We start from the raw sequence: 25,248 nt of genomic DNA on the forward strand, positions 1-25,248 counted from the left end.
ACAAAAAAAAAAAAAAACAGAAAAACTGAGGCAAGACAATCACTTGAGGCTAAGAGCTTGAGAATGCTGTGAGCTATGACAGCACCGTCACAGGTCTCAAAAAAAAAGAAAGAAAGAAAGAAAAAAGGAAAAGAAACATGAGATCCAGAATTAGATCATTTTGTTCTCATTTTTCTCCCCAGACTTTGGTCCAGGTCTTTGAAATCAATGTTGTCATATTGGGCAACTAGCCCAGTCTAGGAAGCAGGTGTCCTGTCTGGGTCCCAACACTGAGGAAAGCTGAGGGGAGGTCAAGTGTCTGAGAATTCTCTCCAGAGATACAGTGAGCACAGGAGAGGGAACTAAGAGAGGACCAAAGTGCAGAGAAACTGAGTGCCATACCTGATAGAACTCAGCTACCTGGATCCAATCAGAAGGCAACTGGACAATGGCACAGAAGTACCGACGCAAGTGAGGGCGGCAGACCGGCAAGAAGGCAGCAATGGCCAAGACTTTATTGGCCACATCACGGACATTCAGCTGCTGCCTAGCGTACAAAGAGGCCTAGGGCACAAGGTGGGGAGAGTTGGCATCTCAGCCATGTCTCCTTCAGCTTCATATGCTGAACTCACCAGTTACATCTACCTGCATAAAACTTTTCCTGAGCCTTCCATAGTACTAGCCTGCAAATACAAAGCCCAAACCTCTTGGTGTGGCATTGCAAGTTCTCCACACCCTACCCCTTATCTGCCTTTCCAACATGTCTTCTACTGAGTCCGTCGATTGCCTTCCAAACCAACAAGGCTCTTGCCCTTTTTGAAAGATCTGCATCAATGTCTATTAAAATTTACCCAGGTTTAGGGCAGTGCCTGTGGCTCAGTGACTAGGGTGCTGGCCCCATAGACTGAGGGTGGCGGGTTCAAACCCAGACCTAGCCAAACTGCAACAAAAAATAGCTGGGCATTGTGGCAGGTACCTGTAGTCCTAGCTACTCGGGAGGCTGAGACAAGAGGATCTCCTAAGCCCAGGAGTTGGAGGTTGCAGTGAGCTGTGATGCCACAGCACTCTACCGTGGATGACAAAGTGAGACTATCTCTTTTTCTTTTTTTTTTTTTGAGACAGAGCCTCAAGCTGTCCCCCTGGGTAGAGTGCTATGGCATCACAGCTCACAGCAACCTCCAACTCCTGGGCTCAAGCAAGTCTCCTGCCTCAGCCTCCCAAGTAGCTGGGACCACAGGTACCCACCACAGCGCCTGGCTATTTTTTGGTTGCAGCTGTCATTGTTGTTTGGTGGGCCCGGGCTGGATTCGAACCTGCCACCTTAGGTGTATGTGGCTGGCGCCTTAGCCACTTGAGCCACAGGCGCTGAGCCGAGACTCTATCTCTTAAAAAAAAAAATGTACCCAGGTTTCAATCTTTGATTAAATCTGTTATCTTCTCACAGAAAACATTTTATTCCTCTTCTCTGTTTAAGAAACATTCACTATTTACTACTCCAGTTATATTTATACATCTGAGAAAGTATTTTGCTTCCCTAATAATGTCACAAGCTCCTTAAAAAACAGATCCATATTTCATTTTATCTGAATAACTCTGGAAGTCTAACATTGTGTACTTAGCTGAGTACTTACCAACCAAACCAATCCCAGTATATCCTTTCCCCACCCTTCACAGAAGTTCAGGGACTAGGTCTCAGTTCTATCCAGAGATCTTCCCTAAGTGAAGCTTCTCACACACCATGGCCACATTCCCAAGCTCCCAGCTGCCCACTCTCATCCCCTCCTATGCACCATAATACCTTGAGGATAAACTCAGGCTCCAAGGGGGCAAGTTCACTACAGACTTCAAGGATGGAAGCACCAGTGGGGTCAGCTGCATCTTTCATGTTTACCTTTGTGGCCAGAGTAGAGCACAGCAAGCTCATTAGAGCCATCTGGGAAGTGAGAAAAAGATGGGTAATAAAGCACCAATAAAAACATCCATGCAGGCCAGATGCGGGTGCTCCTGCCTGCAATCTTAGCACTCTGGGAGGATGAGGTGGGAGGATCCCTTAAGCTGAGGAGTCTGAGACTAGCCTAAGCAAGAGCAAGATCCCATCTCTTAAAAAACAAAAAAAGAATCCATGCAGAACACCTTACAAAATCAAGGACACAGAGAATGGATCCCAGATTTAGGGTCCAACAAGAGGTCAGGAAAGGGGATTAAGAAGTGAGTAATAAGTGCTGGGTTGTGTCCCCTCCTTCCCTTTCCAACAGGGGAAGAGACCTTATTCAGGTACCCCACTCCCAGCCTCCTCCCCATCTCTATCAATCATTTCACAACTCTGGAACTTTCACCTTCTTTTCCTTAAGGACGTGGTCAACAAGCTCAGGACAAGATTCAGAGACTCCAGATGTGAGCTTCAGGGCCAACTTCACATCCTCCTCCTCCTCTCCCAAGCTCAAAACATAAAAAGGCATTGGGGCCTCTGCCCCTTCCTTGTCTTCTGGCTTTTGCTTTTCTTCTGCATAGGACCAACGACCCTGGGGATAGTGGCAGTTATGAATCACAGCACATATTCATAGACCTCAAACACAGACAGATCTGAAGGAGGCTCCTGGGGACAGGAAGAGTCCACATCTCTTTTCAGCACCTACACATTCCTCTCCCTTCATGACCCAGCACTGACCTCCCATCCCTGACTTCATGCTCTCACACATCACCTTTCCCTATCAACCCTCTGAGCCTTTACCTAGCTGCTCCATTATCCCCCCTACTGCTCCTACTTTCACCTCTTATTGAGTCACAGCCTGGGAGCATGGGGCCCCTGATACCCCTCTTATGGTGCTATTAGGATGTTTTGGTGGTCAGAAGAAAAAGAGCCAGTTCCCATCTCAATCCCCCAGCAACCTTGGGCACTTAATCTTGGGCCAGTCTGAACTACTGTCTCCTCATTCACTACCACCAATGGTAAACTAAATAGGATAATGTATTTACGACTGTGTAAATTAGAAAGTCCTAAATCAATGTAAGACAGCAGTAGCTATGATCCTGACAACACCCTTTGAAGCGGATTTTCACTGACTCCAATTTATTTTATTTATGTATTTATTTTTGAGACAGAGTCTCAAGCTGTCACCCTGGGTAGAGTGCCATGGCATCACAGCTCACAGCAACCTCAAACTCTTGGGCTTAAGCAATTCTCTTGCCTCAGCCTCCCAAGTAGCTGGGACTACAGGCACCTGCCACAATGCCTGGCTATTTTTGTTGTTGTTTTTTCAGTTGTCATTGTTGTTTTAGCTGGCCTAGATTGGGTGTATGTGGCCAGCCTCGGTGTATGTGGCCAGCACTCTACCTACTGAGCTACAGGCACCGCCAACTGACTTCATTTTAAAGATGAGGAAATTAAGGCTCTATAAGGTCAAGAAACTGCCCAAGGTTGCATAGGGTTCAGATTAGCCTTTTCCTTCAGCCCAAACCACAGGTATATACAGAAGCAATGTGTGTCTACTGATTCTGAACTATATACTAAATGTGTTTATGCAAATGTGTATGAGTGACGTGTGTTTCCACATCCACACATATGGAAGTGGGCCTTGGGATAGACCCAGATATAGCCATCGGAAAATTATTTAGCAGATGTATCTCAGGTCTGATTTCAGAGGCACCTGACTGACTCTGCTATAGCAGTGTCATGCTGACTGTCCAGAGTAGAGGCTCTCTAAAGACAGGCACTGATTGTGATCTATTGTCCAGAATCTCTAAACTAGATACATAATAAGAATAATAAGGCTCATGAAGATGGCTCTGGGATACAAAGGGCACCTCATAATATGTCTAAGGAGTGAAGATACCCAGACCTAAAATAGCACAGAGGGAAACTGAAGCAAGAAAGCTGTAATTATAATAAGAGATAAAGCTGGAGTGAGGATGAGTGCCTAGAGCTATTACCAAAGTTGCTACCTGAACTGTCTCTGTAGCAGAGGTAGATTTTGAGGTATTCAGGTTATACAAATCAGCTTGCGACCTGTGAGATATCTGGAGGCACTGGAGCAAGGGGCTGGCAGACATGGTGCTCTTTAGACTAGAGAGGGTAGTCAGGCACCGATTCTCTAAGGAGAGGATGTCTGGGTAGGCAGAGGCATGCCCATGGGTTTTCCCCATGGTCTTCAGGTCAGGAAGCATGGCCAGGCACCGGTTCTCCAAGGAGAGGATATTTGGGTGGGTAGACGCATGTCCATGTGGTTTCTCCATGGTCTTCAGGTCAGGAAGCATGGCCAGGCACCGGTTCTCCAAGGAGAGGATGTCTGAGTGGGCAGACACATGCCCATGGAATTTCTCCATGGCTGAAACTCAACTAGCATATGCCTAGAAAGAGAAAGACAGATGATGAGCACCTGACTGCACTGGGAGTGTATCTTTCCCATAACACTCCTGGTAGAAAACCACCAGTGTTGTTTTTCACTGGACTGGCTCATCCAAGGAGTATTCTAAGGGAGAGGAGTAAGGAAAAGGTAAGGCAGAGGTTTAAGAACAGGGGAATTAAAAAAAAAAAAAATAGAAAGAAAGGGAAGGGTGTGTCTTTTCATGAAGGGATAAAGGGGGCTCCTCCTAGGCTATCGATGTGATCCCTACTTAGTGGAAGGGCCTCATATAATCTGGACTCTGGACTTTTGGCTCCAGAAAAACAAACATTTTGATCAAGTTCTTTATCCTCACTACCTCAACTTCCTTGTTCCCTACTCACTCTTCAAGCAACTCAATGGAATTCTGTCCCCACCAGTTCACGTCTGTTGTGACATCTATAAATGCCTCTCCCTTCACAATTCAGCATTGTGAACAACATAACTTCTTGTTACTACTACAGTGAATAGACACATCTTAGCCCTTATCTTATTTCACCCCTTATGTACAATATGACATTGTTGATTACTCTCTCACTGAGCACTCTCTTCCTTGGCTTCCATGATGCTGCTGTCCTTATAATTATTCTGGCTATATCTTCTTGGGGATTCTTTCTCTGCTATTCCTTAAAATTCATGTTCCTTACAGTTCTGTCCTAATCCTTTTAGATACTCTCCTGGGGTGGACTCTCCTATTCTGTGGCTCCAAATGACATCTCCATGTTAGCAACTCATAGATCTATTCCTCAACATAGGAGTTTACAGTGAGATACACTTGAATTTGGTTTTTTTTCCTTTTTTTAGAGACAGAGTCTCACTTTGTCACCCTTAGTAGAGTGCAGGGGCACCACAGCTCACAACAACCTCCAGCTCTTGGGCTTAGGTGATTCTCTTGCCTCAGTCTCCTGAGTGGCCGGGACTACAGTCGCCCACCACAACACCTGGCTATTTTTTTGTTGCAGTTTGGCCGGGGCTGGGTTTGAACCCGCCACCCTCGGTATATGGGGCCAGCACCCTACTCACTGAGCCACAGGCACCGCCAATACACTTGAATTTGAATCCTAGCTCCTCCACCTTGGGATCTTGGGCAAGTTATTTAAATCCCCTGTGCATGCACAATTTTCTCATCTACATAATTAAGAAAAATGCTTACCATATAGAGTTAGAAAAAATATATTAAGTCCTTGGAATACTGCCTGAAAATTAGTAAATGTTCAATAAATAGAAGCTATTCCATGAAGTGGGAAGTGTGTAAGAATAAAATATTGTTATTTGTTATTATCCACTAAACTCCCAAATCCTATGGATTCTACTCACTCAACGTCTCTCAAATCTATCTAGTTCTCTCCTTTCCTCCATTGTCGAAATCCTCAAATCCACGTGGAGACATACTATATGTAGATCCAAGGAGATATAACCCCAATATTTACCACAGCTATCATTTACTATAGACCTGTTTAGTAACTTTTTTTTTTTTTTTTGAGACAGAGTCTCACTTTGTGGCCCTGAGTAAAGTGTCAAGGCATCATAGCTCACAGCAACCTCAAACTCCTGGGCTTGAACAATCCTCTTGCCTCAGCCTCCTCAGTACCCATGGTAGTACTACAGGCATGTACCACCATGCCTGACTAGTTTTTCTATTTTTAGTAGAAACTCAGTCTCACTCTTGCTCAGGCTGGTGTCAAACTCCTGAGCTCAAGCAATCCACCTTCCTTGGCCTCCCAGACTGCTAGGATTACAGTGGTAAGCCACTGTCTTTACCAAAATAAAAAAAAAAAATCTTGTTTATTTGCCTATTTCTCTTTGCTAAAATAAAACTCCCTGAAGATAAGAGCTCCTTTGTCTTATTCCCCTTTATCCTCAGCATCACACACAAAGTCCACAGTTAAGAGATACCTTGGGCTCAGCGCAACCTCCAACACAACCTGGCTTCTGATCACCTGCCTCATCTCTTATTGATAATCCAATCTAATTCTCAGCACTCTAAGCTTCAACTATACAAATTCTTTTCAGCTTAGGAATTGTCAAGGTATCTCTCTCTTTTTTTTCTTTTTTTTTGAGACAGAGCCTCAAGCTGTCACTCTGGGTAGAGTGCTGTGGTGTCACAGCTCACAGCAACCTCCAACTCCTGGGCAAGTGATTAACCAGGGCAAGTGATTCTCCTGCCTCTGCCTCCCAAGTAGCTGGGACTAAAGATGCCCTCCACAATGCCTGGCTTTTTTTTTTTTTGGTTGCAGCCATCATTATTGTTTGGCAGGCCGGGCTAGATTCGAACCCACCAGCTCAGGTGTATGTGGCTGGTGCCCTAGCCACTTGAGCCACAGGCGCTGAGCCCAAGGTATCTCTTAACTGTGGACTTTTGCACAAGCAATACCCATGAATGCTCCACCTTCAACTAACACCACCCCTCCTCCAACCTTCCTTTACAAGGCTAAGCTCTACTTTCCCGTCATAGTCAGTTTCATAGTCAATTCCTCCAAGGAGCCTTTGTTGACATCCAGCCCTCAGTCTAGTTTTCAGGGAATCCATGGAGCTTGTTCATGGAACCTCCAGATCTCCATAAACTACAGATTAAGAATCTCCATCTGTGCTTGGCCAGGTGGTTGCTGCCTGTATTCCTAGCACTTTGAGAGGCCAAAGCAGGAGAATCACTGAGGTTAGAAGTTGGATAACAGCCTGAGCAAAAACAGGACCCCCATCTTACTAAAATAGAAAAACCAAGGCAATAGGATCCCTTAAGCCCAAGACTCGGAGGTTGCTATGAGCTATGACACCACTTCACTCTACCCAGGGAGACTGACCTTAAAGAAAAAAAAAAAAGAAAGAATGAAAGAAAAGATACTATCCCAGCACTGAGGCAGGCGCCTGTAGTCCCAGCTACTCGGGAGGCTGAGACAAGAGAATCACTTGAACCCAAGGGTTTGAGGTTGCTATGAGCTGTGATGTCACAGTACTCTACCAGGGTGACAAAGACTCTGTCTCAATAAATAAATAAAATTGACAAAAAATAAGAGCAGTTAAATTGTTTCGCCCTTCTCTAGAGATAACCATTGCTATCAGTTTTATACTAACAGTTTCAGGCACTCTCTATGCATATACAAATATATATGTGTCTCCCCCACCACCAACTGCTTTTGCTTTCTTTACACTGACAGACTCATAGTTTGGCTATTCTGCACTTAGTACTATCCTGGAGACCTTGCTGTGTTAGCACATTAACGTGGTTGTGTGATAGTCCAGCACAGCTAAGCACACCCCGGTTGGTTCTCTCTTATTATCAACACTGCTCATATTACCGTTTGCTGGTGGCTACTCTCTTCTTCCAGTGAGCACTCAGGGCAGAGAAGTAAGAGGGACTGATTCTCACTAGGTCTCCCTTCTCCTTTCTCTTTCTGTGTCCCCCTATCCCCTGCCCCTCTTTCCCTCCGCCTTTTCTCCTCCTCTCTCACCTCCCTCATGGCCCTCCTGGAGGCGCCCGGAGGGACGGGACAGAGGCGCCCTCCGCCCGGCTGGCGCTCCCCCCGAGTCTCCGCTGGGCCTTTCCCACCCGGCTCACAGCCGCCAGGCCCAGCGCCCCTGCCCGGGGCCAGGGCAAATTCTACCTGCTCTCGAACCTTCCCCAGAGCGGCTGGGAACCGGAAAAGCCGGCTGCTTATCAAGGAGCGCCCGGGTCCTCGGAAGCAGGAAGCAGGAGCCCGGCTCTGGGATCGCCCCCTGTGAGCGTGGAAACCGGTAGAGGAGCCGGCTGGAGCGGGGAGGAGACTGCGCGCCCGCGGAGGCTTACGGGCCGGGGCGGGCCGGGGCGGGCCGGGGCGGGGCGCGGCGCGGCGGCTGCGGGGCTGGGTGGAGGGCAGCGCGGAAAGGAGGCACCGAGTCGGCCGTGCTAAGGCCCAGAGATGTCGGCAACCTGTGGGGAAGGAATTCTCGAGACCCAGACAGGAGTGCAGCCATTTTAGAAAATCACGTCAGAAGCCAGCACTCCTGGAGCGCCTCAAGGCCAGAGTTCCTGGAAACACCCTACCCCCATCTTGACCCTAAGGATCCCCAGAATCCTGACCCGAACTAGGTAAGAGCAGTTGTCTGGCTGACTGCCCCATTCCAGCTATACTGGTAAAGCTAAAAAACGCCTTCTGCAACTGTGTGGGGGCTCAGCTGTCACCTGGTCAGTCTCCATTCTCCTTTTCCCCTCTATTAAAGTTTTTCCTTGTTCCTGGACTGGCCTCCTCTCCTTTCTTGCGGGTCCTCACCCCAGTTCTATGCCAGAACCTCTCAAATGTTTCCTGGTGCCTGAGTTTAATTTGTTGTTGTTTTTCTTTTCCACACCTTGTTTCTCTTTTCTCCTGTCCTTCAGGGACCCCTCTGCCAAATTCCTATCCTCTTTTGCTCATTTTCATTTTCTCTTTTTGTATCTTAAAGTATTTTTTTTTTTTTTTTTTTGGACACAGAGTCTCAACCTATGGCCCTGGGTAGAGTCCTGTGAGGTCACAGCTCACAGCAACCTCAAACACTTGGGCTTCAGCGATTCTCTTGCCTCAGCCTACCAATTTGCTGGGATTATAGACGTCGGCCACAATGCCTGCCTTTATTTTTTTTTTTTTTTCTGCTATTGTTGTTTTATCTGGCCTGGGCTGGGTTCCAACCTGCCAGCCTTGGTGTATGTGGCTGACGCCCCACCTACTGAGATATGAGTGCTGCCTCAAGCGCCATTTTTTGAAAAAGATTTTGGCATGTTTGCTGCCTATCTGTACACCCTTTTTCCCTGGTATCTTACACAGCTGGACTCTTGATTCACCCTGGAGTTCCTTTGGCGATATAGAATTTATTTATTTAAGGGCTAGTGAGGTGGCTCATCCCTTTAATCCCAGCACTTGGGAGGCTGAGGCAGGTAGATTGCCTGAGCTGACAGATTGGAGACCAGCCTGAGCAAGAGCAAGACCCCATTTCTAAAAAATAGCTGGGCGTTGTGGCAGGTGCCTGTAGTCCCAACTATTTGGGAGGCTGAGGCAAGAGAATCTCTTAAGCCCAAGAATTTGAGATTGCTGTGAGCTATGATGCCAGGGCACTCTACCCGGGGAAACAAAGTGAGACTCTGTCTCAAAAAACAAAACAAAACAAAACAACAACTTATTTTTTTTTGGACAGAGTGAGAATTTGTCTCAAAAAAAAGGGGGGGGCGTGGCACCTGTGGCTCAAAGGAGTAGGGTGCTGGGCGCTGGCCAAAAACTGCAAAAAAAAAAAGAATGCACTGGCAATATCATAGCTCACTTTAACCTCAAACTCCAAAAAAAAGAAAATGCAATGGCAACATCATAGCTCACTTTAACCTCAAACTGCTAGGTTCAAAAGGAATCCTCCTGCCACAGCCTCCCAAATAGCTGAGACTACAGTCACCCCCCTACACACACCATGCCTAGCCAGTTTTTCTATTTTTAGTAGAGACAGTGTCTAACTCCTGAGCTCAAGGGATCCTCCACCTCAGCCTATAGTCAAGAGCCACCATGCCCTGCCAGGTGGGAATTTTTTTTGAGACAGCGTCTCAAGCTGTCACCCTGGTTAGAGTGCCATAGCGTCACATCTCACAGCAACCTCAAACTCTTGGGCATAAGTGATTCTCTTGGCCTCAGCCTCCCAAGTAGCTGGGACTACAGGTGCCTACCACAATGCCCAGCTATTTTTTCTTGCAGTTGTCATTGTTGTTTTAGCTGGCCTGGGCCAGGTTTGAACCCGCCAATCTTGGTGTGCGTGGCTGGCGCCCCACCCACTGAGCTACGGGCGCTGCCCAAAGGGTGAAATTTTTAATTCTCTGATGTCAAAAGGTGAAGTGAAAACCCTGACAGTGTACACTCCATAAGACAAATTAAAACCACTCCCGGGGGCATCATCTGTGGCTCAGTGGGCAGGGTGCAGGCCCCATATACGGAGGGTGACAGGTTCAAACCTGGCCCCCACCAAACTGCAACAATAAAAAAATATAGCTGGCTGGGCGGCACCTGTGACTCAAAGGAGTAGGGCTCCGGCCTCATATGCCAGAGGTGGCAGGTTCAAACCCAGCCCCGGCCAAAAAGTGCCAAAAAAAAAAAAAATAGCCAGGTGTTGTGGCAGGCACCTGTAGTCCCAAGTACTCGGGAGGCTGAGGCAAGGGAATCACCTAAGCCCAGGAGGTGGAAGTTGCTGTGACTTGTGTGACACCACAGCACTCTATCGTGAACAATAAAATGAAACTCTGTCTTGAAACCACAGAAAGGGAAGACTGGACCAAGAGACTGGTTTCTAATTAGCCCATAAGGAAGAAAGCCTGACTGCTATTACTAATAGAAGGAGGGAGCGTAATGAGGCCCATCTGACTTCCCAGCCTGTTACAGTTGGGAACTCCATTTTAAGGTTTCTCTGGGGTCCTTTTGTCCAAGAGGGAGTTTCGTCAGCAGAGGGCTTAGAATTTTATTTTAGTTTATACCCCAAATTTAATATATTGAAACTATCTACAAAATGACAGTATTAGGAGAAAGCCAGGCACGGTGGCTCACACCTGGAATCCTAGCACTTGGGAGGCCAAGGTGGGTGGATTGCCTGAGCTCACAGGTTCAAGACCAGCCTGAGCCAGAGCAAGACCTTGGTTCTAAAAATAGCCAGGCATGTGGCTGGCACCTGTAGACCCACCCAGCTACTTGGGAAGCTGAGGCAAGAGAATTGCTGAAGCCTAGGACTGAGGTTGCTGTGAGCTGTGATGCCATGGCACTACCATGGGTGACAAAGTAAGACTCTTGTCTCAAAAAAAAAAAAGATGCCGGGAGCCCTCATGAATGGGATTAGTAACTTTATAAAAGGGCTGAAGGGAACCATCTATCACCCCCTTTTTGCCCTTTCACCTTCTGCCACATGAGGAAGTGGCAAGAAGGACCCTGCCAGACACCAAATGCCAGGTCTTGAACTTCACCTTGACCTCAGACATCAGAATTATTTATAATAGTTATTTATTTATAATAGAAATGTATATGGGTATTTTGTTACAGCAGCACAAACCGACTAAGACATCAGTGATACTAATACACAGACAAGTTTGGGAACCTCTGTCCCACAGTATTACTAATCAGCATCACCTTGTCAGAAATGCAGAATCTCAGCCCCCCCAGACTTACTAAATCACAATCTTGTATTTATTTATTTATTTATTTTTTGAGACAGAGTCTCACTATGTCACACTCAGTAGGTGCTATGGCATCACAGCTCACAGTAACCTCAAACTCTTGGGCTTAAGCAATTCTTTTGTCTTAGCCTCCCAAGTAGCTGGGACCATAGGCACCCCCCACAACAACCAGCTATTTTGTTGTTGTTGCAGTGGTCACTATTGTTTAGCTGGCCCCAGGCCAGGTTCAAACGGCCAGCCTTGTTGCATGTGGCTGGTGCCGTAACCACTGTGCTATGGATCCCACAATCTTTTATTTTATTTTTGAGACAGAGTCTTACTTGGTAGAGTTGCCCTTGGTTGAGTGCTGTGGCATCATAGTTCACAGCAACTTCAGACACCTGGGCTTAAGCAATTCTCCTACCTCAGCCAGTTGTTGGGTGGATCAGGGAATGTTTCTTGTTCTTTGCACCACAGGAGAGATAACTCAAGGAAATCATCTGAGTGGAGGTCATAAGATCTTGTTAGCTGAGTATGGGATGAATCTGGGCAGAGGCCTTGAGCTTGTCTAATGAGAGTACATATAGTGAGAATAAGATGGATTTAGTTAGGGCAGGGCTAAGACCACACAGATGGTCTGGTCGATTTGGGTCCTATAGGACTATTACCGCCTCATTTCCATTCTTGTTTGAGAAGGACCCTATCACCTATTAAAATTGCTCACTTCTGGTCAGTCTTAGTGCACATTCATTTTCCTCCACTTTGATTCAACAAATATCTACTAGACACCTAATTTTTTAAGCTGTTGCCCTGGGTAGAGTGCTGTGGCATCACAGCTCATAGCAACCTCCAACTCTTAGGTTTAAGCAATTCTCTCACCTCAGCCTCCCAAGTAGCTGGGAATACAGGCGCCTGCCGCAACACCAAGCTATTTTTTGGTTGTAGTTGTCGTTGTTTGGTAGGCCCAGGCTAGATTTGAACCCACCAGCTCTGGTGTATGTGGCTGGCGCCCTAGGCACTTGAGCTACAGGTGCCAAGCCTGCTAGACACCTGTTAAGGGCACAGGATAGAGCTAATACTTGGGTAGAGTGTACAAAACATGCCTTCTTGCCAAGACGTCATGGGCTCATAGAGACAGAAACATACAGAAGTCACAAAGACCCAGGAACAAACTATAGGGTAATATGGATAGGGCAGGGATCTCCAGCAAGTTCCTGGAGAAAATGGACTTTGAACTGGAAGGGCAGGCCTCTGATAAGAAGGTTGGAGGGGAGTTAAACCAGTAGAGTGGAAAGACCTTTGGTTTTATCCGATTTATGTTTCTTTTGTGAATAATTATGTTTAGACTCACAGTATAAAAGACTATGCTTTCAGGGATCATTTCTATAGTCCTTTACAAGATTCACCGTATGTATTTCTGTTTAACCACCATACCTTGAAACCATGACACAAACTGAAATAAAGACAAGCATGCCCTTTTGGGGTAGAGCTTAGTACCCCAGACAAGCCCTTCTAGGCCATCTGAAGAAGCAGAAGCCAATCAGCGGACTGCAGGAGCCTTGGTGCCTTCTTCTTTGAGACTCCTCTGACTCAGAATAGCCCTGTATTTTTGGTTTTATCTGTTGACCTTTACCAACATCTTCATTTTTCTTCAAAGGACATTCCCCACTAGCCTTTCTTATCAGAATTTGTGACCTAAATTTGCTTCTCTTCCCCTTGAGAAGCAGAGTCTGAATCTGGGCTGACCTAGTGACTTGCTGGACCAATATAATGTGGCAGAAGTTGCCTTCTGGGACTTCTGGACCTCAGTCAAAGGAAACTTGCACCTTTCACCCAAGACTCTGAACACTCTCCCTTGGGAAGCCCTGATCTGCCAAATTAGTGCAAGTACCCTGGGACTGCCACACTGTAGAGAACACATATAGGTGCTGCATTAACAGTTTCAGCTCCGCTTTCTAGCCATCCCCCACCAGGGCACCAGACATGTGAAAGAAGTTGCCTTGAACCCTCCATACCAGCCCTTTGACTACCAGACTATCACCAAGTAACTTCCATCAATGACACATGGAACAGAAAAATCGTTGAGCTGAATCGAATTCTAAGTTTAGTGAAACCAATGACAAGTAAACTTGTGAGATATAATAAAATTGTTGTTGTTCTAAGTCACTAAGTTTTAGGCAGCAGTAAACAACCAGTACAGCAGGCCTGCAAATTTTTAGGCATCCTTCCTTTAAAACCTTTTTTTTTTTTTTTTTTTTTGGAGACACAGTCTCACTCTGTTGCCCAGGCTAGAGTGCCATGCCCTCAGCCTGGCAACCTTAAACTCCTGAGTTTAAGAGATCTTGCTGCCTCAGCTTCTCCAGTAGTTAAGACTACAGACACCTGACTCAAGGCTGGCTATGTTTTTTAACTATTTTTAGTAGACTAACTCTTGCTCAGGCTGGTCTCAAACTCCTGAGCTCAAGTCATCCTCCTGCCTCTTACTCCCAGAGTGTTAGGATTACAGGCATAAGCCAATGCACCTGGTCCCTTACATCTGTATTAATAAACACTTTTGTTTTTTAAGAGACAGAGTCCTTTTTTTTTAAGATTTTATTTTTTTAAATTATTTTTTATTAAATCATAACTTTGTACATTGATGCATTTATGGGATTCAGGGTACTGCTTTGGTATACAATGTGAAATGTGAACTAAGTAACACATCCATCAAAACTATACTCATTTCTTTATTTTATTTTAAAATTTATTTTATTTTATTTTATTTTTTTGAGACAGCACCTCCAGCTATTGCCGTGGGTAGAGGGCTGTGGCATCACAGCTCACAGCAACCTCCAACTCCTGGGCTTAAGTGATTCTCTTGCCTCAGCCTCCCAAGTAGCTAGCACTACAGGCGCCCACCACAACGCCCAGCTATTTCTTCATTGCAGTTTGGCCAGGGCCAGGTTTGAACCTGCCACCCTCGGTATATGGGGTCGGCGCTGTACTCACTGAGCCACAGGTGCTGCCCTCAAGTTACTGATTCTAACTCAGTATGCTTTCAAGGATATATATATATATAAATTTTTTTTTTTTTTTTTTGAGACAGAGTCTCACTTTGTCACCCTCAGTAGAGACCTATGGCATCATAGCTCACAGCAGCCCCAAACTCTTGGGCTTAAGAGATCCTCTTACCTCAGCCTCCCAAGTAACTGAGACTACAGGCATCCACCACAACTCCTGGGTATTTTTAGAGATGGGGTCTTGGTCTTGCTCAGGCTGGTTTCAAACTCCTGAGCCCAAGCCATTCACCCCCCTCAACCACCCAAAGTAGGCTTGAGCCACCATGCCCAACCTAACAGCTTGGTTCATTCTGGTTTACCAAAGATAAGAAACCTGGGCCTCTGAGCAGTCCTCAAACTATCCTTTCCAGGTCTCCAACATGATTGTGCAGTCTGTATGAATGGTTTCTGTTCCAATTCCTGGTTTATCACTCCGCTTCCTCTCTGGGGTTGAAATACTACCCTAAATCTCAGTCTGCTTGGCTAAGGCCCCAAGATGTTATCTACATCTAGTCTCCTCTCACTGAAGAATGGATTGCTGACTGGGGTCCTGCTTCAAATCAGAAATTGCTCCTCTCCTCTCCTCACCCTACCCTCCCTTTAAAAACTAAATAATGAAAATCAGAAACTTCTGTAACTAACTATGCCATCCACATACGGCTGGACACTTGCTTTGCAGCTCCACTAGGGATGGAACCCTCCCCCTTGGAAGCTCTGATCTGGTTTACTGCCACCCTGTGGATTGGAGAAATAAGAGAAGGTCCATCCAGGAGAGCATGCTACCTTGGGAGCCAGGAGAGGACAAACTTTCAGGGTTAGAGCTAGTTTTCAAGCCAGTCAGTTCCTGCAGAAAGATGAAAGAGAATAAACTGGTCACAGATTATTAGATTTGGTAAGAAGTAGATCATGGTAACAATGGAAGGAGGTGGCTTTAGTAGTGTGGTGGAGAAAAAAGCCAGATTACAGAGAATTTTATTTTGAATGTTTGTTTTTTTTTTTTAGTAGAGAAACTCAGATAAGAATGATTGGATCAATGTGAAACCTTTATTTATGCCTGTCTTTAGATACAAATCACAAAGAAAATGTTTACAAAAGTTCACCCAAGCTTTATGGTTTTTCATCTCCTTGAATTTCCTTCTCCCCTTTCCTCTTCATTCTTTTTTCTCTTTTTTCTTATATATCCTACTTACCCTGCCTCATTTTCAACTATATTCCTAGTCTATCTTAAATAGAGACAATAGAAAAAAAATCTTGGCAAATATGGAAATCTCAAAACAATAAACAAACATGTCAAATACTTCTGGGGCCAGAATGAAGAAAAGAGGCTACATTATCTCACTTAGGAGCATGAAAATCATAAGAGAGGATGTTAATAGATAATTGACCTGCACAAAGAACCAACCCTTCTTTTCCCTGAGCTGCCGAGGGGGCAGAAATGGAAATACCAGACAGAGAAGATTTAGGGGAGCTATGGATGAATATACAATTGTTAAATGAAAGCCATCGTCTTTTTTTTTTTATTTGAGACAGAGTCTCACTATGTCACCCTGGGTAGAGTGCCATGGCATCACAGCTCACAGCAACCTCAAACTCTTGGTCTCAAGTGATTCTCTTGCCTCAGCCTCCCAAGTAGCTGGGACAACAGGCGCCCACCACAATGCCCAGCTATTTTTTTTGTTGCCATTATCAGTGTTTAGCTGGCCCAGGCTGGGTTTGAACCCAGCAGCCTGGGTGTATGTGGCTGGTGCTGTAACTACTGTGCTACAGGCACTGAGCCAAAAGCCATCATCTTCAGAAAGGCTCCAGAGAAGAGGTTAGGTGGCAAGAGCAGCAGAATTCTCTGTAGAGAAGTACTGACTTCCTCTTTCCTATTGAGAAACAGGGCACAGCACGTGCCACTCATGTCTCTCTTTCTGTCTGAAATGCATCTCCCCTGCCCTAACTGGTGACTTTCTGGGCAGCCTTCAAGATCCAGTCCCAAGCATACCCATCTAATGATACCTTTCCTAATAGAAGTCTTCCTAGGCAAAGTTCACTCCTCCATCCTCTGGGCTCTTAGATGACTTTTCCATACCTACAAGTCCACTGTAAAACTTGAATTTGTTTCCCAGTCTGTCTGCTCATTGGGAGCTCAATGACCTTTGCATGCTTGCTGTCACCTGAGTGCCTGGCACATGATAGGTAATTAATAACTGTATGAAGGAGAAAGGAGAAGAGAAAGAAGAGCAGGGGGATGGGGAAACAAGATGGAGGAAGGGAGAAAGAGGAAGCATCTGACAATCTTCCCTGACTAAGAAAAAGGAAAATTTATTTTTAAAAAATTCTGAGGGAAATGGACTGAAAGGGAGAAATGACTTTTCTGGGTCTTCTCTGCCTCTCTGTCACTTCCTCTCATGACTCGGGGCCTCACGCCACAACTGTCCCGTTTTCATTCCTGATCCCTCAGTTTGCCCAAAGGGAAGGAAAGAAGCCAGACAGCTTTCTGACATCTGCTCCATCCCCCCAAACTTCATTTCATCTTTTGTCCACTGTGGGCCCCTTCCTCCTTGGCCTGTGCTGTCCTCACCTTCCCCCACACATCACTGCTGCCTCATTGCCTGGAAGGCCCTCAGCCCCCCCAACCCCCGTGTTGTCCACAACCAGATCAAACCCAAGACTTTCTCGGGGGCAGCCTGAGGTGTTTGGGCTGGGGAAATGCTAGGCAGGGCCTACAAAGTTACCTGAGAGAGAATATTGTCGAAAGGGTTTAGATATCCCAGGGTTTAGGAAGTAGAAAGGAGCAGGTACTGGGAAAGAGAAGGGCTGAGCAGGTTACAGTCCCTCCTCCCATACTCCTAGGACTCTTTCATGGATGGTATTTCCACATTTTTTCTTTGATCCATGGGTCACAAACACTTTTCCAATGGTCCTCTCATGGCCTCTGTGCTTTGGCTTGGGGAGTTTCATGACTCTTCTAAAGCAGATGAGGTTTCCCTATCAACAGTCCTCAGGCTGTGGAGTTGCTCCCGGGTCTCCTGTCCTTACCCAGGTATCCAGAACCTTCCTTTCCCCAACACCTTTCCCCAAGAGTTCTGAACCACCACCATTTCCTCAGTGGAGATCATATATACAAAAGCAGTTAATAAGCTGTAAAGCACTGTCTGAGAATAAAATACTATCAAGAATGAAGCCTTGTCTCCCTCCTCCTATAATCTCTCTTCTCTCTTGTGATACTTCTTATCCCTTCCTCCTCGCCATACATTGCTGCTCCCCCTTCACCCAGCAGGTTTGGTTTGGTGCAGGGTGTTACCCAAAGCCATGCATTGCACAGTGGGAAGTGTCAGGAGGCAGGCAGGCATCTCAGCCCGAGGCCTTGGCAGAGTCCCCAGGCATAGCCATCGGCCCAGACCAGGACAGTAGGCATGGACAAGGTGGGAGAGGGCATAAGTCTGGTGACTGTAACCCCCCAGCACCAGGAACTCCCCCTGCAGCACAGCACCTGCAGCCCCCACATGAGGGGAGGGCAGGGGTGTCAGCTGAGTCCAGCTATCAGTCTTTGGTTCATAGGTCTCAAAGCTCAGTAGGTCCCCAGTCTCACCTAGGCCACCTGCCACATACAATCGCCCACCCAGAGCAGCCATGACATGGGCAGCCCGAGGTACCCCCATAGGGCTCAGAAATGTCCCTGGCTTCTCAAGTTTAGGGTCATAGTGTAGCAATGAGGCCAGGTATTGGCCAGTTCCACTACATCCTCCGCTCATGTACAATCGGCCCTCCAAAATGGCAGCTGCGTGAGCAAAGCATGGTGCTGGAAGTGCAGGTGCTGGCCTAAAGGAAAACAGGACACAAGATCAGGCAACTCTTTTTTTTTTTTTTTTTTTTTTTTGAGAAAAGGCAGGCTGGAGTGCAGTGGCATCATGGTAGCTCACTGATACAACCTCAAACTCCCAAGTTCAACTGCCAGGACATCCTTCTTCCTCAGCTGTCCCAGTAACTAGGACTACAAGAATGTACCATCATACCAGCCAAATTTTTAACTTTTTGTAGAAATGAAGTGCCACTATGTTGTTTAGTTCGGTCTCAGCCTCCTGGCCTCAAGCAAACTGCCTGCCTCGGCCTCCCAAAATGCTAGGATTATAGGTGTGAGCCACTGCACCGGCCTCACTTCTCCTTCTATGCCAAGTGTCTTAGTCTCTCCCTGATGCCCCTTTGCCTACTCACCTCCAGACATTGAGCTCAGGGTTATAGGTCTCCACAGAGTTGAGGGCAACACCATTGTCTCTTCCACCCAGGGCATAAAGTTGTCCATCTAGTGCCACCAAGGGGAATAAGCTCCGAGCCTGGTGCAAAGGTGCCATCTCTTCCCAGTCCTCTTGACTTGGCTCCCACCTGGACCCAGTGGGAAAAAAGATCAGAAGAGCGACTCTGAGAATCTGTGGGAGAACATTGAGCAGTTTTTTCCACCTGCCCACCTTGGGGCCTGCCACACCCTGTCCACTCTTAGAGGCTCATACCTGAGAGTTGAGGCCAGGGTGTTGGAGTTGCTGTAGAAATCCTGTCCCCCGCACACATAGAGTTCATTTCCTGCCACACTCGCAGCCCCATGCCGGAAGCGCCCTGGGGCAGGCAGGGCAGGCAATCGCCCCCATTCCACAGTTCGTACCAGTCCCATGCCACAGCAGAAGGCCCGAGCCCACCACACTCCTCGGGATGGCTGTCTTAGGGCCATGTCTGATCTGATTTCATCCCCACCAATCACCACCAGTGCCTGGTCAGGCTCCCTCCGCCTCTCTGGGCCTGGAATATCGGCCTTTACCATCAGCTGGTGCAGCAGGTCTGGAGACAGAGATGGGGGTAGCCCAGCTGCCCGCACCCTCCGCAGCTCCCTGGTGGACATTCGGCCAAAGCGGACACATTGCAGCAGGGCCTTGGCATCTGACTCCTGGGTCTCAGGGTTAGCATCTAGCCAACTCCGTGCAGCCACAAAGGCCTCAAACTCCTCCTGCACGTGGAGCTCATCGCTATCCAGCAATTCAGCCAGGCAGGAAGCTGGTAAACTAGGGAAAGTGGGGCACAAAGCCACAGCAGGCAGGTGGGTAAGGAGGTAGTGACGTGCTTTGTTCCAGAGCCTCTCCAACCCAGGGGCTTCAGCCATGGGAAATAGGGCCAGGCAACGGGCAGGATTGAGGCCCCTTGCCAATGCTTTCTGACACAAATCCAGGCAGGAAGAGCTCTGGTACTGAAGAGCAGCCTGGGCAGCTCTCAGAAGTCCTGGCCACCTTGCCCGCACAACCCCAGAGTAGGCAAAAGAGACGAGGAGTCGCAGGTCCTGGGTAGACATGGTATGTAGAGACACCTCCGTGCCCTGGGATTCTCTCATCCCACTTAGAAGCATGGCCCCAAAGAACTCACTGCCGCAGGCCAGGGCTGCTCGATGCACTACAGAAGGAGGGAAAAAGCAGAAGAGGACTCAAAGTGTTGCATGACTGCTGGACACTATCCCAACTTGGTAATAACCAACTATGGCATTTCAAACCACCCAAAGATACAGGTCGAACTGTGGTGTGCAATGGAATAGCATGGGGTACTTATTCAAATGCAGGTTTCAGAGACCCACCCCAGATATTCTGATTCAGTAGCTCTCAACAGAGACCCTATGAATTTTTAAGCACCTGTGTGGTCCTCATGTTAGTAACCTAACTAATACTTTGACACTTTGATAAACATTTGTCTTTGTTATGTTTGTTTGTTTGTTTGTTTGAGACAATCTCAAGCTGTTGCCCTGGGTAGATGGCTGTCGTCAGGGTGTCACAGCTCATAGCAACCTCAAACTCTTGGGCGTAAGTGATTCTCTTGCCTCAGCCTCCTGAGTAGCTGGGACTACAGGTGCCTGCCACACGCCCAGCTATTTTTTGGCTGGAATTGTCATTGTTGTTTAGCAGGTCCAGGCTGGGCTCAAACCCGCCAGCCTTGGTGTATTTGGCTGGCGCCCTACTCACTGAACTACAGGAAGGAAAGAAAAGAAGGAAGAAAGGATGGGAGGGAGAGAAGGAAGGAAGGAAGACCTGGGGATGGGATAGGGTGGAGTGAATGCTGGTAGAATGCTGAGCCTTGGCCAGGTCATTTAGAAAAAGAATATTGATGTATCAAGTCGAGAAGATAACATTTGCTAAGAGGGTCACAAAATAAACTGAAAAAAAACAGTGGGCAACTGATATAGGTCTTTCTATATTGTGCACAGAATAATGTTCTTTCTTTCTTTTTTGTTTTTTTTGAGACAGAGTTTCACTTTGTTACCCCTGTAGAGTGATGTAATGTCGTAGCTCAAAGCAACCTCAAACTCTTAGGCTCAAACGATTCTCTGGTCTTAGCCTCCCAAGTAGCTAGGACTACAGGCACCTGGCACAACGCCCATCTGTTTTTTAGAGATGGGGTCTTGCCCTTGTTCAGGCTAGTCTCAAACCTGTGAGCTCGGGCAATCCACTTGCCTCAGCCTCCCAGAGTGCTAGGATTACACGTATTCGCCACTGCACCCAGCCGAGTAATGTTCGTTCTAATTGCAAGAGCCCCGGCCTTCAGCCATTCTGTTAATCAGTTTTTTTCTGGGAAAGTGGTACTACTCAGGAATGGCTGTAGCCGAACCTCATCTGATTGCCATCTCCTCTTGCCTAAGTTTTACCAGAAGACCAGTCACAGTTGCTCATGCCTATAATCCCAGCACTTTGGAATGCTGAGGTGAGAAGATTGCTACAAAAAAATAAGAAAAATTAGCAGAGCATAGCATGCTTCTATAGTCCAAGCTACTTGGGAGGCTGAGGTGGGAGGATTTCTTGAGCCTGGGAGTTTAGGCTGTAGTGAGCTATGATCAGGCCACTATACCCCAGCCTGGGTGACAGAAAGAAACCCTGTCTCAAATAAATAAATAAATAAATAAATAAGAAAGAAGGAAAGAAAAGAAGGAAGAAAGGATGGGAGGGAGGAAAGGGGATAGGATAGGGTGGGGTGAATGCTGCTAGAAGTGTTTTCAGGTCACAAAAGGGGCCAAGCTCCAAGGGAAGTTTATGAACTCCATGCTGCTTTGACCAATTACGTTACATTTTCCTCTCTCAAGGGGCAAGTGACATTGATACGGTTTTATAATGTCCCATGCAGTAGGTAGTGGCCTGATGCTTCCCAAGTAGTAAATATCAGTGACAGTTTTCAAATATGTATCATCTGAGAAAATCTATATTCCTGGAAACAAGCTAACCCATCTCAGTTTCCATATCATCAATCAACCTACAGCTCAGAGTCAACTGTGAAAGGGCTCACAACCACTTGTATTCATCTCTTACTCATCACTATCCCCTAGGATTTTAGGGTTTCCAAACATAAAGTTGGAATGTTTGGGTTTTTTTTTTTCAGCTTTTGGCTGGGGCTAGGTTTGAACCTGTTACCTCCTGTATATGGGGCCAGCACCCTACTCCTTGAGCCACAGGTGCTGCCCGGAATTTTTTTCTTTTTTAGAGTCTCACTTTGTCACCCTTGGTAGAGTGCTATGGCATCATATCTCACAGCAATCTCAAACTCTTGAGCTCAAGCAATTCTCTTGCCTCAGCCTCCCAAATAGTTGGGACTTCAGGTGCCTGCCACAACGCCCGGTTATTTTTTAGAGATGGGGGTCTCGATCTTGTTTAGCTGGTCTTGAACCCATGAGCTCAGGTAATCCACCCACCTTGGCCTCCGAGTGTTAGGATTACAGGCATGAGCCACTGTATCTGGCACCCAGTGCAAATTTTATTAAGTATGAAAATTTATTTATTTATTTTTTGCAGGTTTTGGCTGGGGCTGGGTTTGAACCCACTACCTCCAGCATATGGGGCTGGCACCCCACTCCCTTGAGCCACAGGCACTGCCCAAGTATGAAAATTTAAATCTACCTTTCAAGGCTGAGGCAGGTAGATTGCCTTAGCTCATGAGTTTGAGGCCAGCCTGACCCAAAGCAAGATCTCATCTCTAAAAATAGCTGGGCATTGTGGTGGGTGCCTGTAGTCCCAGCTATCTGAGAGGCTGAGGCAAGAGAATTGCTTGAGCCCAAGAGTTTGAGGTTAATGTGAGCTGTGATGTCATAGCACTCTACTGAGGGCAACAAAATGAGACTCTGTCTCAAAAGAAAAAAGTTAAATAAAATTGGCTCGGCGCCTGTGGCTCAAGTGGCTAAGGCGCCAGCCACGTACACCCAAGGTGGAGGGTTCGAATCCAGCCCAAACCCGCCAAACAACAATGACAGCTGCAACCAAAAAATAGCCGGGCGTTGTGGCGGGCGCCTGTGGTCCCAGCTACTTGGGAGGCTGAGGCAGATGGCTTGGTTAAGCTCAGGAGTTCCATACCAGCCTGACCAAGAGCAAGAGCCCATCTCTACTAAAAATAGGAAAAAACTAGCCAGTTGTGTGTCTGGCACCTGTAGTCCCAGCTACCTGGGAGGCTGAGCCCAGGAATTTGAGGTTGCTGTGACCTATGATGATGCCATAGTACTCAACCCAGGGCACAGAGGCACAGAGTGAGACTCTGTCTCAAAATAAATTAAAAATAAATAAATAAATAAACCCACCCTTTATCTGGTACTTTCTGAACTGAAAATAAAGACTTCTGGAGTTTTTTTGTCTTCCAAGAGTCCCAGAAGCACTTTGGTTTCCAGTCATTCCTCTAATGAGCAGTAGCTATGTGACTTTGGACGTGTCTTGGTGTCTGATTTCTTCATCAGTAATGTGTTAAGAACTGAACTACATAATCTCTAAACTAATCCCTTGTAACTTCAAGCTTTTATGTGTCCACATTCCCACTCCATTTTCAAGGTCCTACAGTGTTGTGGTATGAATGAATAGAAAACAGACTGGACCACTGAATGTGGGCTTCTATCCTCGTTCTCACTAGACATCTCACAACTTCACGTTCCTTATTTACACTTAGAGATAATGATATCGACTTCACTAGCTTTCCACAAGAATTAAAAGAGATCTTATGTGTAAAAATCCCTGGCACCCAGTAGCTCACTAAATGTTAGTAGAATCTGAATAATACTCAATTTATTCAACCCTACTTAGCTTTACTGATGACGAGCAGAGTTAGCTTCCAAGTGCCAAGCTCAGGTAGCCTTAAGATTCTAGCAAAAGAGTTCCAGACGTTGGTCATTAACCGAAGGACCCATAAATCTGCCACAGTGTCAAGAGTGCTTAGATAAAAGGACACACTGAGATTTCCACCATGTTCTTCCGGCTTTCCTTGTCTCCTGAATAGGATCCCAAGAAAGGCCTTTGGTCAATCCCTGTTTCAGTCAATCACTTTCTGCCTGTTCTACTGCCACTTCGTTCTAGCCAGCTGGCTAGAAATTCCTTGTTTGTGGGTACAGGAAAAGCCAGAGCATGGACGGTCAGTTTAAACCTGTCAAAGAGCCTATCAAAACAACTCAACTGCGCATGCCCAGCTTTCAGCAGGCCAGAAGCCGAGCCAAAGGCCGCCAGGGAAATTCTGACTGCAGCTGGGATCAAAACCACTATGGCGGGGATCAAAAATCACCTGCTGCTTGTACGCATCATTCCGGTAGCATATGCACCTGCAGTAATTTAATGCCCCACAAGCCCTCACCCCGCAGCTGGCAGTTGCCTGCTTCCAGCTTCAGATCACAGCCAACACCTTCACGGTACAGGAGCTCAATGCCCCGCAGGTTCTCCCGCAGCTCCTCTGCCTGGCTGGGCTTCTTTTCGTCTTCCCCAACGTTTTCAGCTTCCGCGCGTCTCCGCAGGGCAGCGGCCTTCACCCGGGGCGATCCTAGCGCCTCGGATGCCGCCAGTACCTCGCCTAGCGGGGAGGGGCCCAGCACCCCCTCGTAGGCAAAGGTCAGCACGGCCTCCCAGCCCCCCAGGGATACATCCAGGCCGAAGGGGGTCGGGGAACCTCCGCAGCCCAGCAGCCTCTCTCGGAAGAGGCTGCTAACCGCCGCCAGGATAACACGATGCACCCCATATACCCGCCCGGCGACTGACACCTCTTGGTCTAGCAGCAACTTCTGCTCCCGCAGCCGCTGTGCCTCCGCGAAAAACTGGCTCGGATGCTCCTCGCTGCGCAGCCCTTCTGGCTCCGCCGCGTCTTCGTCGTCCTCATCCTCTTCTTCCTCTAAGGACAAGGCTGGAGATGGAAGATTCCCTGGCGCCAAGGGCCTGGGGCCAGGCTCTTCTAGAGGAAAGTATGGCAAACTGGGATCCTCATCAGGGGAGGGAGGCCAGGAGGGGGTTCTCTGAGCCGGCAAAGGGAGTCCAAGGCGGTCCTTCTGGACCTGAAGAGAGACACTCTCCAGGCCAGAGGAAAACTGTGCAGTGTCCGAGACGCTCATGGCCCGGGTTTGCTGGATAGCTGCAGGTGAGCAGAGGCAAGAGCTGAACCCAGAGAGGCCAGAGGAACCATGTCTCCAGCCCATCAAACCCTTTTTTTGTTTGTTTTGTTTTTAAGAGACAGTCTCAAACCCTCCCCCTGCTCCAGCTCCTTCCCCAACCTCCTGGGATATGTCATGCTACTATGAGGTTCATGCAGAGCAGCAAAGCATTCCTGCAAGGAGCATGCATAAAGATCCAGTAACCCGGCCATACTCCTCCCGTCTTGCCCCCATGCTTTTTAGTCACCCTCAGGAGACACCGGTTTTCTGTCTGCCCTCTCACTTGAGGCTCCCTCTGCTTGGGGTGGAGTGGCAGAGGGAACTTGCCCCTCATCCTAG

General features: G+C 47.3%; 2 protein-coding genes across 2 annotated transcripts in view; both read right to left on the reverse strand.

The window, feature by feature from the left end:
• Nucleotides 1-8,082, reverse strand: part of TEP1 (telomerase associated protein 1) — a 47,694-nt gene extending 39,612 nt beyond the window's left edge. The window contains exons 1-5 of the mRNA XM_023517581.1: nt 7,964-8,082; nt 3,922-4,326; nt 2,316-2,501; nt 1,778-1,912; nt 382-543 (exon numbers count right to left, since the gene is read on the reverse strand). Of these exons, the coding sequence (XP_023373349.1) occupies nt 382-543; nt 1,778-1,912; nt 2,316-2,501; nt 3,922-4,302 (864 nt within the window). The 5' untranslated portion in view covers nt 4,303-4,326; nt 7,964-8,082. The remainder of the gene's footprint in view (nt 1-381; nt 544-1,777; nt 1,913-2,315; nt 2,502-3,921; nt 4,327-7,963) is intronic.
• Nucleotides 8,083-17,737: 9,655 nt separating this feature from the next.
• Nucleotides 17,738-24,701, reverse strand: KLHL33 (kelch like family member 33). The gene is made up of 4 exons (XM_003797301.1): nt 24,526-24,701; nt 19,016-19,940; nt 18,723-18,890; nt 17,738-18,329 (listed from the first exon to the last, which is right to left on the reverse strand). The coding sequence occupies exons 2-4, from the start codon at nt 19,894-19,896 to the stop codon at nt 17,777-17,779; spliced, it is 1,602 nt and encodes a 533-aa protein (XP_003797349.1). The 5' UTR covers nt 19,897-19,940; nt 24,526-24,701; the 3' UTR covers nt 17,738-17,776.
• Nucleotides 24,702-25,248: the final 547 nt, after the last annotated feature.

This window comes from Otolemur garnettii, unplaced genomic scaffold, assembly GCF_000181295.1.
Source record: "Otolemur garnettii isolate 467f Iridium unplaced genomic scaffold, OtoGar3 scaffold00114, whole genome shotgun sequence".
In the NCBI taxonomy this organism is placed as follows: domain Eukaryota; kingdom Metazoa; phylum Chordata; class Mammalia; order Primates; family Galagidae; genus Otolemur; species Otolemur garnettii.

Coding starts and splice junctions, on each gene's coding strand:
- KLHL33 (XM_003797301.1), bottom strand. CDS start 19,896: ATGCTTCTAAGTGGGATGAGAGAATCCCAGGGCACGGAGGTGTCTCTA. Junction 18,891..19,015: donor ACCCTGGCCTCAACTCTCAG/GTATGAGCCTCT, acceptor CACTGGGTCCAG/GTGGGAGCCAAGTCAAGAGG. Junction 18,330..18,722: donor CCTGAGCTCAATGTCTGGAG/GTGAGTAGGCAA, acceptor GTTTTCCTTTAG/GCCAGCACCTGCACTTCCAG.